This window comes from Sinohyriopsis cumingii, chromosome 9, assembly GCF_028554795.1.
Source record: "Sinohyriopsis cumingii isolate HCF-2022 chromosome 9, ASM2855479v2, whole genome shotgun sequence".
In the NCBI taxonomy this organism is placed as follows: Eukaryota; Metazoa; Mollusca; class Bivalvia; order Unionida; family Unionidae; genus Sinohyriopsis; species Sinohyriopsis cumingii.
In genome coordinates this window covers 116,466,833-116,486,146 of record NC_142969.1, presented here as the reverse complement: position 1 = coordinate 116,486,146, position 19,314 = coordinate 116,466,833, and the positions used below count along the sequence as shown (strand labels likewise).

The window sequence follows — 19,314 nt, the reverse complement described above, 5'->3', positions numbered from 1 at the left end:
TAGCCTGCTACCTTGAGAATCCAGCACTAATAAAAGACAAAATTCTTATTATCCTATTTTTAGATAGACAAAGGGCAATAACTCATGCCCATTACCTACCCTTGAAACCACGAGGTGTCACCAGTTTTTAGCTGAGCGAGACATTAATGTGGATGCTCGCATGGTAGGGTGGTTGGGAGGGATTTGATATAATGTGATTGGGTAAGTATTCTCAGAGAAACATAATTTAATTTAAGAATTCGCTTTCTCCTTCAATACATTCATCAATCACATTACATTTGGAGAATAAGTAATAGGAGGATGGGATGCTGAGAATCCAGCCTCTAATGGATCTTTATCATGCCCAATCTGCCATGAAATCGGAATGTGATCCCTGAGAGAAGAAACAGAATCTTGCATGGCTGCTGTTCTTGACCCGGCTATGGAAGACAAAGAGTAGGTACACTGGTTGACTACCAAAAGAAGGTAATCTGTTTTGGGCTAAGAAACCTGATGGTATCTCTCCACAAATTAAGGTCTGAATTGTCTGACTTGCAAGGCTGTCCTGGTCAAAGCCAAGCGTGTAGAAAGAGGGCGGTCGATTCAGGTTGGCTGGAATCTTCATGGGTTATTATGGTTGGGAAAAAATAGATCGGTGTAACAGGGTTTGTGCACTCAAAGAATCACTATCAGAGTCATCTTGCCATCTGACCCTGTCATTGTAGCACCATAGGAGGGGTGGCAGAGGTCCACAACCCCTCCCTGATGGCTGACAGTGCAAATGGAACTGGGGAGACGAAGGTGGGTAGCTGTTGATTCCTCATTGCCAAGTGGTCGATCATCAGATACCATTGAAGTGTGTGAATCCGTGTGATCAACTGATGCAGCGGTCATTCCGTATGAAGGACATGACCACCTCTGGATTGATTCTTGGCAAAGCCAATGATGCAGCCAGAAGGTGTCTGAATTGGATGTTGATATGGGATCATTGCACCCACATAGAAAATGAAAAATCAGAACACTGGACAAGAGGTCTGGTACCTCCCTGTTTGAGGATATAGGTCACCACCACAGTGTTGTCAGATCAAAAGAGGACCGTTTTGCCTCAGGACCGATCTTTACAGAAATGAAATGCATTGATGACAGCCTTCCTTTCTGGGATATTGATTTCGTAGAGGCCGTTACCCAGGTGTTGCTAAAAGTAGTGAAGGTAAGCAACAGATGGGTACTCCCACCATGTGCACTGGCGGCGGTACTTGATGTTATTTCCATCTGGGGTACTTCAGCAGGATTCCAGTGGTCAGCCAGCCTGGTTTGCCCCACTGACGTGGGAATGATCAAATTTTTGATGTGATCATGACTACTTAAATAAGAGGACATAAAATGGGGTGCCAACGTACTGGCAAGGCCCAGATAACAAGACAGCCAAGTGGGGTCAAGTCCACTGCCATATAATAGCTGAGGAATTGCAAGAACTCTCCTGATGAAATCTAAGTCTTATTGGAAATGGACACTATGAGTTGGATGATTCTGGGAGCTCAAACACAAGGGGATGCACCAGATTCCGGTTGGTTAAGAAGTCTGTGCCCAAATGGACAAAATTCTGGGATGTACAGAGGTCTGACTTTCCCAGTTCGTGTAAAGGTCTGAATGATCTAACAGAGAAGGGAGGTCTGCCTTGGAGTAAGATAGAACAATCCATGTGTTTCTTTAAGATGCTGCCCAGGTACACTGCTGTCGATGTAGATGATGATGCCTGGAACATGGAGATGGTGGAATCCCTAGTGTGAGTGAAAGCCCAGGGGTTGATAAGGACTGAAGGGAAGAATGGCGAGCTGATAATGGTGTGGCGGTAAACATGGTAACTAGCAAAAGACAGGATGTATAGGGATGTGGAAATATACATCTGTCAGATAGAGACTAATGGCATACTTGCCCCATCTGACACAGGAGGAATGACAATGCCTTCCACGTCTTGAATAAAGTGAGGAGACTTCACTCGATGAGCCTCTACCTGCTGTTTGCATGCCAAAAGCAAGTCTTGAGTAGCTCCTTGGGTAATGTGTCCTTAGCACAAGCTCACATGCCTTTCATTAGTGACTGTATCCTATGTTATTGAAAGGCATCCATCTCCTGAACTGACGTTATATTGTGTGGAGGGGCGAGAGGGTTGTTGATGAATGAAACCCAAAGTCTCTTTGACTGACCTGGATCAGCCCTCCCCCCTTCTGAGGGAACAGGGGGTCCAGTGAACTCTAAATGGTTTCATACAGCCACTGTACTATTGCATGATAGGTGTTGATGTGGCTGCACATCTGACAATTGATGACTCATCACCCTTACTGTGTGCTGGGTTCTCATCTGGCTTGGCTTCAAGCGCAGCATAAGTCATTCCAGATGGCCTTGAGGACTCCACTTGGTCGTATCTGTGCAAAACACGAGATCTCCCTTGAATATAAGCTATGAGTACTGAAATATTTGGCATTGTTGGTAAAGATGGCACTGCTGTCCTTTCCAGCACTGCCAGCATCACTGTCCTTTCCCGCACTGTTGGCATCACCGCAATGCTGGTATCTCGCACCTTTCCCATATGGTTGGCATCACTGCACTACCAGTCTTTCCAGCACTGCCAGCCTTTCCAGCACTGTCGCTGCATATATGTCAATTTGGCACACACCTGTGCCAGCTGCTCCAAAGCTGTGGCTGAATGGGCAGATTTGTCATAAAATCGCAGGTGAAATAATGATATGTTGCTGGCTGCCCTTTCTAGATGGATGGATCTGTCACTAAGATCCTCGTAAACATTGTGTAGTTGGTCCATTCTGGCTAAGAAGTCTCCATGCTGGGACAGTTGCATTGCTGGTACTGTCAGGGTGACTGCCAGTGTCAGCTAGACAGCTGGTGTCAGTGCATAAGTATTATTATTATTGTTATTTGGATCCAGCTGATTGATCGTTAATCCCATGCACCCTGATTTGCTGGCCCGAAGGCCATGCTCTGACATATGTGAAGGCTTCACTTATCTGGGTTGCCTAAAACTGGGGAATATTCCCTAATGTTTTGCTCAGATTGATGACAGCATGTCTTCAACTGCTGTACCGATAGACACATCTTATCCAATGATGGATGGTCGCCTCCTTTATCCTCTCCATACCCAGTGAGAAGCATAAATTAAATGTGAAACTAGTTGCACAGAATTTTCGGCATTTGTGGTGTTTTTTATCACAACTCTCCATACCCTGACATAACAGTATGTGTTGGTTCTGTGTAACGAACTTTACTGGGGGGGAGTTTTCCAGAGTCTCCCACAAGGCTTGCCACTGAGGCTGATTTGGAATGGAGACTTAGGGATGTCAAGGATGTCAGCGGTATCCTGCCATGACCTCAACTGTCTCTCTTTCCCTTTGCCACTTTCTGAAGCACAGCAGTGCATGTGTCTTCCGACCAAACAATGCATATTTAGCTCCTTCCGTTCAATGCTGAACAGGGCAATCTTTGTGCACATGCATGTCATGCGTGTAGTAAACATTCCTCCTGAAACGACACAAGATGGGAGAAAACAAAGCAAATTACTATGTGACTAACTAGCTAATAGAATAAATCATCTAACTCAGCAGCCCATACTACATATTACAGACACTGTGTATCAGAAACAATGTATACATGACATAACAAAGCAGGAGTCATGGCAGACTTCCATGCTTTGAAACTGCATTAAGATCGATTAAATAAATGTTCTGCGGAAACGACACAAAAGACTAGTAATGGGCTGAAATTACTAGGTCATTAAAACACTTGCGTAACTAACAGACAGGTAAGTGTATGGTATTACATTAAGCTTAAGCACAACGCATAGTCAATAAAAAATGGACAATACTGTAGATAGGCTACTAAGCTCTGACACAAAACAATACACCCAGAAACTAGTAAATATGTTGAAATTACTAGGTCACTGATACAAAACGCTGTCGTAACTACATGTTATAGCTGCTGCTAACAGAAACCACATATATATATAACATAAACAAAACAGGAGTCATGGCAAACTTCCATGCTCTGAAGTGGCCCATAGAATGTTTAATTTATATATGCTGAAACGACAAAAGGCACAGAAACTTTTTTTGTTGTTGTAGTTGTTGTTGTAGGGTTTAACGCCATTTTTCAGCACACGATAGGCTATACATGGCGGCCAGTATTAATGGTGGAGGAACAACCTGGGAAAACCCCAGAAAGAACCACCGACCCACGAGAAGTTACTGGCAAGCTTTCTCACATAACGTGAATCCGAGAGTCGAACCCACGCAGACAGAGGTGAGATGGCAGTGATCTGTAACGGAAAGCGCTTTAGACCACTCAGCCACTTGAGGCCCCGCACAGAAACTAAAGCAGCAGCTAGTAATGTGTTAAAACTAGGTTGCTAAAAACGGTCACAACTAACAGATTGAAGAAGTGTCACATCAGAAACCTATGGCCCTGTTAAAAACTTACGCTTCATGCTTGATCAATAATTAAACCGTAATTCTATCAAAACAGCATGAAATACGAATAAATTATGCATAATTATCAAGTAGTGCTTCAGAGTTTCGCTACTTAGAGCTCCGCAGCAGACGGAGTAAGCGAATAAAGTCAAATGTATGCTAACCCATAATGACCTTGTGTTAGGTCAACAATAGCGTGGTAGGAGAGTGGTCCTACAAGACTAAGTCCCAACAAGTGACAAATCTCACAAAATATTGGCAGAAATTGTAAAATAAAGCATACAACCTGCAGTAGATCAATAAATCCGCACTGTAAATGCGAAATGAATGTTATATGGGTCCATAGGAACACAATAAAGGGCTGGAATGTTGTAGGCTAATGCACTCTATCTCAGCACACAGTGAAGCTAAAATCTGGTGACACCTGGTGGTATCAAGGGGAGGTAATGGACAAGAGTTACTGCCCTTTGTCTATCTAAAAATAGACAGGATAAGATGATTTTTGTCTTTTAGTAGTGCTGGATTCACAAAGTACCAGAATAATATTCCTAATGGAGGAATATAATGTGATTGGAGAATGTATTCAAAGGAGAAACGGTGTTCTATACAAAGGCAACTTCACCTGTTGACTATGCTATGATATTTCAATACCATATCTGACCAGCAAAATCTTTGAAACAAAAAAAAAAAAAAAAAAAAAAATTGTGCAAAATATTAATGATGATACTGCAGCTGCCAATACAAAAGTAATAACATTGTCTTGAACTGAAAAATGTAGTAAGGGCAATTATGAGACAGGTTCATTATTATCTATATCAATATGGTATCAATATCTGTATCAATACAGTATCAATATCTATATCAATATGGTATTAATAGCTGTATCAACATGATATTAATATCTGTATCAATATGGTATCAATATCTGTATCAATATGGTATCAATATCTGTATCAATATGATATTAATAGCTGTATCAATATGGTATCAATATCTGTATCAATATCTGTATCAATACGGAATCAATATCTATATCAATATGGTATTAATAGCTGTATCAATATGATATTAATATCTGTATCAATATGGTATCAATATCTGTATCAATATGGTATTAATATCTGTATCAATATGGTGAAAGTTATAATCTAATTAGACAACAGAAAAACAAGTCCCATATCCTCTGACAATAAATGACAATGTACATTTGGCAATTTCTTTCTGTTATGTTGTCTCTTACAGTTGCTGTCATTCGAAGAAATGTCAACAGCTAAAACTGCATACAAAAATATGACACACTGGAAGTTTGACATTTACTATAAGGGGACAGGCAATGTTCATAAATCCATCTTATAAATATGTGGGAAAGGTATAAGCAAATTAGATGCAAAACCATCTCCACAAATATTGAATCAAACCAGCCTTGGGAGACATGAACAAAGCTTGCATGAAATATTAATGGGGATCATGCTAGATAACAGGTGCAAAAAGACTGTGATTTCTCAAGTCTAATAATTTTCATTTTTACAAGTTATGATTTGATTTTATGGGAAGAACAAATATAAAAAAACTATATTAATGCAAATATTAATTTTGATTTTAAAAAATGTTTAAACCAATATTAATGAAACTCTTATAAAAGTAATAATAAAACTGTGTGCAGTATTTTATACTCCAGTCCTTAATTAAATATACAGTGTAGGCACTAGTATTAGATTACTGACCAACAGGTCTCAGTTACCTTTGTAGTCTTGAATTAAACTTAAATAACCAATAACCATTATTTTCTTATTAGACTTATCATGACTATTGTATCTAACTTTGGATCCCAGAATTTGAAGGTTTTTTTATAATCCAAAGTCAACACCATCCAGAAAGTTTGGTCAAGGAACTTACTCTACAACAAAAATTATTCTGCAAAAGCAATTTTTATGTGAGCCACAGTGACCTGACTTTGACCTTTTGACCCCAAAATCCACAGGCTTATTGCTTACACAACATGTGACTCATCTACAAAGTCTGGTAAAGGTACATGCCTGACAACTTCAGTTTTTATGCAGAAACCATATTTCTTCCAGTCAGTGATCTTGACATTTGATCCTGTGATCCCAAAACTAATAGGTTTCTTCCTTAACAAAAGTGCAAGCCATCTGCAAAATTTGGTCAAGATGCATGTGACCTTGACAACTGACCCTGTGATCTCAATATCAACATACTTTTTTTTCCCTCACTCCAAAAGTGCAAGCCATCCACAAAGTATGATAGCTGTAGATGGCAGAGAACTTAAGTTATTGAGCATAAACCATGTTTCTTCTTTCAAAAGTAACTTTGACCTTTGACCTTTTGGTCCTAAATTTAATAGGGGTTTTGTTCTTACTCGAGCCACCCACACAGTTTGAGAACTGCAGATTGTGCATTACTTAGGTTGTTGTGCAAGAATGAAAATGGTAACAGGCAGACAGATAGACTGTATCATAACATAATGCACCCTGCATTTGGGTGAGTCTATAAAGAAAAAAATACCCTAACAAATTTTTGTTCCGCTGCTTGTCTTAATTATTGTGTATACTTCTGAAATTTATCTGTAGGGAAACTATATGTCAGTTTTATGAATCATTCTACACAGCAATGGTTTACTGTTTATGACGGGTTTCACTGTATACCAAGAATGTGTTCTAAGTTGTAGGTTGTTTTTCTTCATCTTTGTTAAGTAGTCCAAATTGGGACTCATTTAAATAACTAAAGTGGTCAAGCACCCGTCTAGCATTAATAAGGACACAGGTTCAAGTTTTTGTGCAATCAAGCATATTTCACCCCATTACAATTGTTTCTTTTCTCTCTATGTGACGTTATGTATTAGAAGATTCTGAACTTTTAGTACATTAAATCCAGTATTAAGTTTAGAATGAACATCTTCCTTCCAAAGAATATGTGTAAATAAGAATAGGTGAAACAGTCTTACTGTTAATGTAGATATTTCTTTAGAAAATGCTCCAATTTCTTTAGCTGCATTCTCATCCTTATGCTGAAAGGAAGAATACACAACAACACCTTCATAAGCATTGTAGGTTCAGAGAAACAGGAAATAAAAAAGGTCTCTATCACAAGGAAAAGAAATAAGTTATTAAAATAATTCCAGAATATTTATCAAAATCAGACTGTTAAATGTTTCTGTTGTGCAAACAAGGTTGTCATGTATACATGAATACCCTTATCTACCCTTAGCCATATGCAAGCAATATGACTAATTAGCCATGCACAAGCATTGTGACTGTTTAGCCATGCACAAGCAATATCACCAACTCTACACAATTAGCCATGTGTGCATTATTAACCTTATTAGCATGGGTCAGACATACACAAAACAAAAAGGTCTGAATTGTAAATTTAGAAATTATCCTGAAATCAAATAACTTGCTAAAAAGAGAAAAAAATGAGGTAAAAACTGCTTAATTAAATCCAACAAAAACAGGGATGCATTCCAGATGACTAGTGATTCAAGTCTGTGATTAGTTTCAATCTAAAAGTCCTTTGCAAGAACAATGATCTGCTGGCAAAAACAAAATTCCTTGAATTCAAAATAAGACAATTTTCTTCCTTTTAATGGCTGAATGATGAAACCACACAATCAGGAGCAATAATGATAACAAGGGTTTCAAGATGGGTACTGTGGCAGGCTAACATACTGGATGTCTGAGAAGCACCATTTTCTTTTATGACCAACATCAAAAAAGTAATTTAGTAAAAAACCTATGTTAATATAATTATCCATACTGCAGCAATAACAAGATTTTTAAGATGACCATGTAGCTGCTATATTGGGTGTTCAAGTGGCACCATTTTTATTTAGGATTACGTAGATATCACAAGAAGTCTCCTGGCAAAAACCCCATGGTGTTATTCTTTTCATTCAGGAGGAAAGTCAGTACAAGACGGCCACTGTGGGCGTCCTTTTCATTTAGGACCAACTAGACAATAAGTCTTTCAGAGAAAACACCGCATTGATATGACCATCCATTTAGGAGGAGTAGCTATAACAAGATTTTCAAGATGGTTGCTGTGGAACCATATTAGACATCAGATTGGGAGCAATTTCATTTAGAGCTAGAAATCGTCTGGTGAAAACCATGTGTCAATATGACAAGATTTTTTAGATGGCTGCTGTTATGCCCATATTAGTGTCAAATCAGCACCATTTACATTTAGAGCTAGAAATCGTCGGTGAAAACCCTGTGTCAATATGACAAGATTTTTTAGATGGCTGCTGTTATGCCCTTATTAGTGTCAAAACAGCACCATTTACATTTAGAGCTAGAAATCGTCTGGTGAAAACCCTGTGTCAATATGACAAGATTTTTTTAGATGGCTGCTATTATGCCCATATTAGTGTCAAATCAGCACCATTTACATTTAGAGATCAGCATCATTTACATTTGGGACCAATCTGACATCATCATAAATCTTTCAGTGTAAACCCCATACTGGTATGATTTTTGTTGTTGTTGTTTTGGGGTTTAACACCATTTTTCAGCACAAGATACGCTATACATAGCGGCCAGTATTAATGGTGGAGGAAGAAGCTGAAAAACCCTGGAAAGAACCACTGACCCACGAGAAGCTACTGCCAAGCTTTCTCACATACCCACATAAGCCAAACTTGCGATTTGGACCCATGCAGACAGAGGTGAGATGGCAGTGATCCATAACAGTGAGCGCCTTAGACCACTCGGCCACTCGGAGCCCCTCCATGTTGGTATGATCGCCATCAATTCAGAACAAGTAGCAATAACATTTTAAAGATGGCTGCCATGTAAATATTTTAGTAGCAGCATTTTCATTAAAGGCAACAAAACAGTGGGATGAACAGATGAGTAAATCTTCATGTGCATCCTCCATGTAATGTAGGATTAGCAGTAACAAATTTGTGCCAAAGCACAGACAGAAGGACAACTGATGCTGGACAAACAGACCATCCCTTAAGCTCTACCATGTACAAAAAGTTTAAAAATTATAAAATGTGTAAAAAGAAAAAAATATATAAATTATGCAAAATCTACTGAACTAACCTGAAAATCTGATCTAGTAAGTCAATTTAAATATGCCTAAATAATTACAATTTATTCCCTAAAGTGCTTTTAGCTTAATTGTGCTAACAAGATTTTTGTTAAAATGTCCAAGCACAAAAAAAGTAATAAAGAATAGTGTAAAAATGACAAATAAAATGTTTTAATTACCTAAAAATCAAATCAACTGATCTATACATGTATACAAATATGCCAACCAAATTTCATTTTCTACATAAGTAACTTGTTATGCAATAATGCAAACAAGCATCTTGGGACATAAGGATAGGCATATGTAGGGATGGAAGGAGCTGATCAATCAAAATGCTGCAAGCAGTAGGGACATTACTTTTTTTGAAAAATGAAACCTCAAAAAATAGATTCTTATACTCAACAGTATATAGTATTTGCAAAGTTTTCACACAGAAGTGAGATAGGATGGTAATGAATTATCTTTAAAAAATTTAAAAGAAACTGACTAACCAAGTTTAATTATTCTATTTTCATTTATCAAATAAACAAGTCATAACAATCACTAAACAATAAGATTGCAACAAGTCTTTTTCTACCTCTACAATAATACATTTTTTAATACATGAACTAATGAAAAAACAGTTAATACACTTCATGCAACCAAAGCTGTAAACATTGAAAACAAATAATATGCCCCAGAAGGCAAATCACAGATGAACTTAAAACAAGAAGTTTATGTGGTCCTCAGACTGCACACCTAGATGACATCTGCATAAGTGTCAAATACAAGATTAGTTAGCCAAGAAATCTGGGTCTTTACAATGCTTTCTGTTGATGTTTTTTTTAATGCTGTTGACTGCGTATATTATGAAAAAAACTATTCAAAGGTTTTTCAGGTTTTCTTAACTGCATCCATATTTGATGGAATATCAACATAATCTGTCCAATATTGAAGGCCCCTTTACCAGGACACTTTCTGTCAACATAATTTGTCCGATACTGAAGGCCCCTTTACCAGGACACTTTGTCAACATAATCTGTCCAATATTGAAGGCCCCTTGAACAGGACACTGTGTCAACATAATCTGTCCAATATTGAAGGCACCTTTACCAGCAAACTTTGTGTCAACATAATCTGTCCAATATTGAAGGCCCCTTTACCATGACACTTTGCATCAAAGTTGTCTGTCCAATATTGAAGGCCCCATTACCATGACACTTTCTATCAACATAATCTGTCCAATATTGAAGGCCCCTTGACCAGGACACTTTCTGTCAACATAATCTGTCCAATATTGAAGGCCCCTTTACCAGGACACTCTGCATCAAAGTTGTCTATCTAATATTGACGGCCCCTATACCATGACACTTTGTGTCAACATAATCTGTCCAATATTGAAGGCCCCTTTACCAGGACACTTTGTGTCAAAGTTGGTTGGAATCTATTTAGCAGTAGGTTGTGTAAACATTTTTCTACTTATAGTAGCATCATCTGCACAAATCTGAAAAAACTCTTTGTCAAATTTGGTCAAATTCAGTTGTGCAGTTTTGGAAAATAAGTTATTTAAATGTTGTTCTGTTTTTAGCAATGGTGATTATATATGATGATTTTTAATGTCAGGATGCTTTCTATAAAGATAGGTCAAATTCTACGCAGCAGTTTCAATTCTTCATTTACAGGTTTTTTGTATCTTTAGTAATGGTGGCTATATTTGACAGTTGGTTTGCATCATCTTTAGAGACCTGACAGGTTCTCCTGACGAGGTTGTCTTTGTCAAGTTTCATCAAATTCTACTCAAAGGTTTAGATGAAGTCATTTCAAGAATTTCTATTTTTAGTAACAGTGGCCATATTTGATGGTGGATCAGCATTAGTTGTACAGATTTGAAAGCTCTCATTGTCAGAATGCTTTGCATTTATTTAGAAGAAAACATTTACAGGATTTTCTTATATTGGTAAGCATCCTTTCTACAGCTTCATGCCAGGATGCCTTCTATTTAGATTTATTAGATTCTGTTATGCAGTTTTGGAGAAGTAATCGTTTAAAGGTTATTGTGTTTTCAGTAATGGTGACCATATCTGCTACTGGATTAGCATCACTTGTATAAATTTGAAAGGTCTTCTATTCATCAATTTTGAAGAAGTCATGTAAAGTTTTTTCTACTTTAGTTGTTGTTGTTATAGGGTTTAATGCCATTTTTCAGCAAAAGATAGGCTATACATGGCAGCCAGTATAAATGTTGGAGGAAGAACACGGGACAACCCAGAAAGAACCACCAACCCACATCAAGCTTTCTCGCATACCCACACTGTCCGAACCCAAGACTTAAAACCACGCAGACAGAGGTGAGATGGCAGTGATCCGTTATTGTGAGCGATTTAGACCACTTTGCCACTCGGGGCCCCCTTCTACTTTAGTGTGTGTGTGATTTGGATTTTAACATAGCTTTAACAATTTTTCAGTCATATCACTATGATGTCTGCAGTGTTGCAGTTTATAGTGATGTCTAGCAATGGGGCATCATGCTGCAGACATGTAGCATGATGTCCAACCCAGTCACATCATCTTGACACCAGACCGACCAGTCCTAACACTAACCTCTTAATGCTGAGCGCAAAGCGTGGCAGCTGTTTGTACCATTTTTGTAAGTGTTTGGTATGACTCGGCCGGGGATTGAACCCACGACCTTCTGCATCCGAGGCGGACGCTCTAACCACTAGGCCCTTCTACTTTAGGAATGATGGCCACATATTTTTTATAGGAGGTTGGCATTTTCTGACAAAGCTGAAAAATCTTGAAGCCAGGATGTTAAATTTGGATCAGCATCGTTTGTAAAAAGTTGAAAGCCATCTATGACAGTGTTTAATCTTGTTCAGAATTCTTGGATGTATTCTGTCAAATATTTTCAAATTGTCTTCAGCAGTCCTTTTAGGAAGGATTTAGTGTTTTAGTGGAAATAGTGAATCGTAGAGCAGAATAATGTTCTACAAACTTGAATGGTCTTTATGCCAAGATGTTCTGTAACAAGTTTTTGCAAATTCTATTATGCACTTTTGGGGAAAAAGTTATTTACAGGTTTTATACTTCTAGTAATAGCAGATATATTTAATCACAGATAATATTTCTGTAAGGAAGGTCAGTCAAGGTTTTTAAGAACTCATTTAAATGGGTTGTTACTCTTTTTAATAGCAGTGGCCATAGATGAAGGCAGGTCAGCATTATTTGTATCAATCTCAAAGCCTTTCATGCCAAATTTGGTCAAAACTGGTCCAATGGTTTTAGAGAAAAAATTTAAAACAATTCTTGATGGACACATGAAACATACAGCAAACAATACACAATGGACTGTATAATAAAGGCATGCATATATTTTTGAGTTTTTCTACTTGTATCTACTGTCCTGTCTCTAAGCACTATAAAGTTGTTGTTGTTGTTAATAATTAGCCAAGAACAAAAACAAGAATCCTCTCATGTAATGTTATGGAAAAAATCTTCAAATGTATCCAGGCTTCTTTATCTCCAGTGAAGTTTACTCTAACTAAATTCGTGAAATTTACAGTTAAAACATGACTCCATCCAGGACTAATGAAGCAATGTGCAAAAAGAATTTCTAGGAGTTCAAGATAAGACCATTTCTTCCTTTTGACAGTTCAGTGCTGAAACTAACTCTGATATTCTTCAGTGATGATAGTATTTTAAAATTTGCACATACTGACATCAACTTGGCACCATTTTGATTTAGGAAAAAGGAGACTTCATTGGGAGATTCTGGTTTAAAAAAAACAAAAAAAACCCAAACATGTCATAATGATCAATCATTCAGGGAGATCAGGGAGAGTAGTTACAAGATTTTAAGGCAGTTGTCATGGCAGCTATCACGGAAGTAAGACTGGCACCCTTTTCATTTACAACCAACAAGGTATCATAAGAAGTCTTTCAGACAGAAGGCACACTACCACAGGCGGGACTGGCCACAGCAGACTGAGTTCTCTGTGGGGAGGAACAACATCAAGTGGGAGACACTGGTGGACCCCCAGAAGGTGCTGATGCCACCACTGCACATCAAACTGGGTATTATGAAACATATTGTCAGAGCTCTAGATAAGGAGTCAGCAGCCTTCAAGTACTTTCAAAACTTCTTCCCTAAGCTGTCTGAGGCAAAGGTCAAAACTGGTGTCTTTGTTGGACCACAGATAAAGAAGATCCTGGAATGCAATGAATTCCACAAGAGCTCACTAGTAAGGAGAAAGTGTCTTGGAACAGCTTTGTTACAGTGGTTTGAGGCTTCTTGGGCAATCACAAGGCTAAAAACTATGTGGAGCTGGTTGAGACTGGTGAAGAACTATGGCACAATGGGCTTCAGGATGTCCCTCAAAGTCCATATCCTTGATGCTCATCTTGATAAATTCATGGAGAACTTGGGACCGTACTCAGAGGAGCATGGCGAGTGCTTCCACCAGGATATACTAGACATCAAATGCTGCAACCAATGACAGTATAACGAGAACATGATGGAAGACTACATTTGGGGGCTGATTCATTAAAGTGATTTACAGTATAATCGTAAATCTTGAAAAGCTACTTACTTCTACTTCTTTTGTGGTCATTTTTGTATTACTTTAGTATAAATATATGTTAATTTTGATTCATATGTTTTTTTTCTGACTTTAAGTGAACTAAAAGACACAAATTTGCCTGTTTTCTCATTGGAAATAGGGGCCCGGAGTGGCCGAGTGGTCTAAAGCGTTCATCGTTCCGGATCACTGCCATCTCACCTCTGCCTGCATGGGTTCGAGTCCAAGGATTGGCTAGCATGGGTACATGGGAAAGCCTGCCAGTAGCTTCTTGTGGGTCAGTGGTTCTTCCTCCACCAGTTACACTGGCCGCCATGTATAGCCTATCTTGTGCTGAAAAATGGCGTTAACCCCGAGAACAACAACAACAACATCACTGGAAATAGGCAAATTTCAAAATATCACTGTCCTGGTCACAAAAGCAAAGTTTGTGGGGAATAACAGCCATTTTCTACATTTTTTAGGCATAAGCAATTACGAAATAACACTTACTACCAAGGAACAAAAATTGTGTTACATAGTGAATTACTCCTAACAAACTGCATGCGCTCAACTGAAAAATTGTGACAGCAGATCTGGATGACTGCACTCGGCAGCTGGACTTGCAGTGAGTACAAATGTTATTTACTTTCCTTTCAAACTTCAAAAAGGATTATTTTTACATTTTGTTTCAATAAAATAATAAGATTGGAATTAATTTTAGTTTTACTCAAACACCAGAGGAGAAAAAAAATCCAAAAATAATACCATTTCAACTTCTGGAATACTTATTAGCAATCACCAATATCAGTCAAAGTCAGTATTTTTTTGGACCAAAGTTTAAAAGTTTTATAAGAACTGGTTAAGAGAAAATGTCTGCTGAAAGAGATATATGGAAAATCATGTGAAAGGAAGTAAAGCACTGTGTGTGTGTGTGTGTATATATATATATATATAGATAGATAGATATGAATGAAAAAAATCTGGTTGAAATTTATAAAATAATCAGTCTACGGAAATATTTGTAGAACATCTATCACACAGATCAAGATGCATTCACAAGCTTGACTGATTCTAAGAATAATATTCTTACCATTCCATCCTGAGCTTCATTTCTTGGCACAGTACCATTTCGAAGCTGTTCCTGACTAATAGGTGTGGTCAGATCTAGTGGACATATGAAACCATCAGCTTCTGTCTCTGACTTACTTCTCTTGTGACCAAACAATGCGAATTTCCCTCGATTCTGAAGAATGGGAAAATAAATATTGTTAACAGGAAATGGTGAATATGGATCCAGTAATTCCACAAGAAATTTAAATCTCGGCAAGACTTTTAAAAAATCTGGACACAATATCAATAATGAACATTAATTAATAACAAGCACAAAATTAATTATTAAAGTACTGGTGACTAGAAGGAAGGAAGCAAAGAAATTTAACATAAATTCAAGACTAGCTTAGCCTTGGTACATTTTTCATCCATTTTTGAACGAACAACTGGCTTAGTGACAAAAGCATAAGAAAAGAAAAAAAAAACAATTAAAAATGCAATCAATAATTAAGAATATATTCTTTGTACTTCTTGTTATGTTTTAAAACAATACAAATACAACTGAAAAGGTTGATTCCTTGTTCTGGATAATTAATAAGCATCATCAGTGAAGGCAATGTGATGGTGTCGAAAATTTTGAACTCTTAAGGTGCTCTGAGAATGGGAAATTACTAATGATCATACAAATATGAAAACAAAAATTATATAATAGTAACAAAGGAACATGCTTATTGTATTAAAGGAAATTATGAATTCAATATAGACCTGAGCATGCAAATTATTTTAATAAATTTGGCTTCAACCAAACAAGGCAGAAATTGGTAAAAACCCAATCCACAAAAGTAAGACCCAAGTACAGCTGTTAGCTACATACATATATATTTACCATTCACAGAGTGGATGCTTGTAGATTTTACCATAACCCTCTGTGTGCAAGCTCTTTGTTTCAGGGCAAAAGAAGATAATGTTGTTTTTACACATTGTCAGTGATCAAGTATGTTGTTGTTTTTGCACATTGTCACTTTATGAGCAAGTCTGGTATACCCAATGATAGTGATAGTGAGGGTATCCAATGACTCACAAGAAGAGAATTGGGTTAAGTAAAAATGTGTTCTATTTGGCTTTAAACATCAATTAGCTTATTCTGCCCAATAATTATGAAACTAGGATGTAAATAAACCTAGCTATTATCAAACTGCCAATTTTGTTGTGTGGTCTAGTTCAACATATACAGACATCAAGCAACATACATACACATACACTGTCGCATTGTATATAGAATTCATACAGGGACATTTTAATGAATTAATAAAATCTTCAATTCTGTAAAAGGGTGTATATGAGCCTGATCTAACTGAAACAGGTCAACAGTTGTATATCAGTTGTATATCAAACAGCTGGATCTAACTGAAACAAGTCAACAGTTGTATATCAAACAGCCTGATCTAACTGAAACAGGTCAACAGTTGTATATCAGTTGTATATCAAACAGCTGGATCTAACTGAAACAGGTCAACAGTTGTATATTAAACAGCCTGATCTAACTGAAACAGGTCAACAGTTGTATATCAAACAGCCAGATCTAACTGAAACAGGTCAACAGTTGTATATCAAACAGCCGGATCTAACTGAAACAGGTCAACAGTTGTATGTCAAACAGCCTGATCTAACCAAAACAGGTCAACAGTTGTATATCAAACAACCTGATCTAACTGAAACAGGTCAACAGTTGTATATCAAACAGCTGGATCTAACTGAAACAGGTTAACAGTTCAAACAGCCTAAAACAATTCAACCGCTGTGTATCATACAGCCTAATCTAACTGAAAAAGGCCAACAGCTGTACATCAAATAGCCTGATCTAACTGAAAAAGGTTCACAGAAGTGTATCAAACAGCCTGATTTAACTGAAACAGGTCAACAGTTATATATTAAACAACCTAAAAAATCCAACAGCTGTGTATCATACAGCCTAATATAACTGAAAAAGATCAACAGCTGTATATCAAACAGTCTGATCTAACTGAATAAGGTCAACAGCTGTGTATCAAACAGCCTAATCTAACAGAAAAAAGCAAATAATACCACCGTATTTAATCATTTATAGGGGAGTTCAACAGCAAGCTGCACAGACCCCTGAATTACTGCATAATGTTATGGCAGCTCTGGATCTATGCATTTTTTTAACGAGTAATCAGTAGAACAACTGACCCTGAACTGCTGGTGCATTATAAGACTTGATTTTTTCCCAGCTGGACTTGATTTTTTTATAAGCAAGTGTATATGGTACCAAAATTTCGTACTGTGACCAAACACAGTAACAGGCATAAATAGAGAGTAAAATTTGGTCCAAATAGTTTTTGAATTTTCATTAACTTTAAATCTAAGTCATTATATATCTTGCAAAATTCTGGTCACTGTTTATCAACAAGTCAAATTTAAAAATGCATATGATACGTTAATGTAAACTTACAATAACATTATGTAGGGCAAGTTTATTTGTCTCAAACTATGTGAAAAATGAATCCTAATATTCATGACACCTACTTTGATATATTTATCAATGCACTCAAACGTGCACTCAAACCACTATGAATATGCCTATTTAAAATGACAGCAGTTGAAGTAAGGTGGGTACAACTCTTGATCATTGTAATACCACTATGGTACCCATAACCAAAATTATATCACTGTGTATTTTAAAAAAAGTGAAACTATGTTATTTCCCTTTCAAAATACCATTATTTAGCAAACTTTGCTCCTTTTGTTGGTGTATAATGCTGTCATTAATAAATTGCAATTTGGTACATACAGTGGTTCCCCCTATAATAACGTTAAGTACATCAATGTGGCTTATGGTTATGGAACCCAAATACTGTGTAATAATGAGGGAAAGTTGTACCTCTATGGTTTTGTAAAATGATCTCCTTAAATGAACAATGTTCCAAAACAATACAAATATACAGTGGGTAACAGACCAGGTTAAAAAAAAATCTCTAAATATAAAAAATACATGGGAATGATCTGATCCTTGCAGTTCTAAGTACAATGTGAAAATGGGATGTATGGGATAAAAAAACATGGCCATGCATATATGCAAAACACTAGATAATAATAATGATAATAATAATAATAATAATAATAACAGTAATATTGGGAAGCATTGTATCAATAATGGGATTAATAAGGTTGAATAAACACATGAATATATGTAGATAAATATAAAATTTGTTTATAAAATCTTGTATTTCAATAATTTCAAGTCGTTTTCATAATTTTTAAAGACAAGGTTTCTCATATAGCTATTTATAGTTTCATTCTGGAAAATGATGTTAAGACAAAACTGCTAATAATTTTTATGCCAGTTTTAACAGATGAAAAAAGGTGGTTATCAATAAATAAAAAGATACAAATGAAAAAAATATTGAGCAAAATGTTAACATGATAAGTTTATAAAGAAAGTGACAGGTTATTCTGGAAAACTATAAATGTGATAAGCAAAAGCAAAAACACTTTGAAATGCCCAATATTCATGAGGGTAAAATAATTATCTTGGCACGAAAATGGAGATTCTGATACAATTCATGTCTTACATAAATTCCTAATCAAGTATTTATCGTGCACAGCAAATATTTGTAGATACGGAACAAATTTTATCCATAAAATATATAAAAAAATTCATCGTTGCAATACAAAATTCTTACCAAACTACCAATGTACCATATATGCTTGTCTAGAAGTCAGATTCAACTGTAAACTGTAGAGACCCAGATTTGACACTGCATTATGTGCCAGCAGATATGGGTCTATGCAGTTTTGTCAGAAGTAATCGGTACAACAACTGACCCGCTGGTGCACTATGCAATGTCAGATCAGAGTATATCTTGTTTGCAGTTAGTCCCAAAATATAAGTAACTATTCATTATAACCAACTTCTCCTTGACACCAAATCGGACTCAGATTACTAATAAAGTGAGCTCAAAACACACTGGAAGCCAAATCCGACTCGGATTACCAATAAAGTGAGCTCAAAACACACTGGAAGCCAAATCCGACTCAGATTACCAATAAAGTGAGCTCAAAACACACTGGAAGCCAAATCCGACTCAGATTACCAATAAAGTGAGCTCAAAACACACTGGAAGCCTGTTAGACATTGTACAAAAGAATTTCTAAATAGCATCAGAATAATGGATTAATCCAAAGCTTCTAAG

General features: G+C 36.8%; 1 protein-coding gene across 7 annotated transcripts in view; it reads right to left on the bottom strand.

Annotated features, from left to right (window-relative positions):
- Positions 1–19,314, bottom strand: part of LOC149792522 (liprin-beta-1-like) — a 195,395-nt gene that overhangs the window by 11,922 nt on the left and 164,159 nt on the right. For all 7 annotated transcript variants that reach the window (XR_016423582.1, XM_089971141.1, XM_089971143.1 and 4 more), the window contains 2 exons: positions 15,141–15,293; positions 7,420–7,482 (listed from right to left, as the gene is read on the bottom strand). Coding sequence is in view for 6 of the 7 variants with exons in the window: in XM_089971141.1 (XP_089827267.1) it covers positions 7,420–7,482; positions 15,141–15,293 (216 nt within the window). In the remaining variant the exon portion in view is untranslated. The remainder of the gene's footprint in view (positions 1–7,419; positions 7,483–15,140; positions 15,294–19,314) is intronic.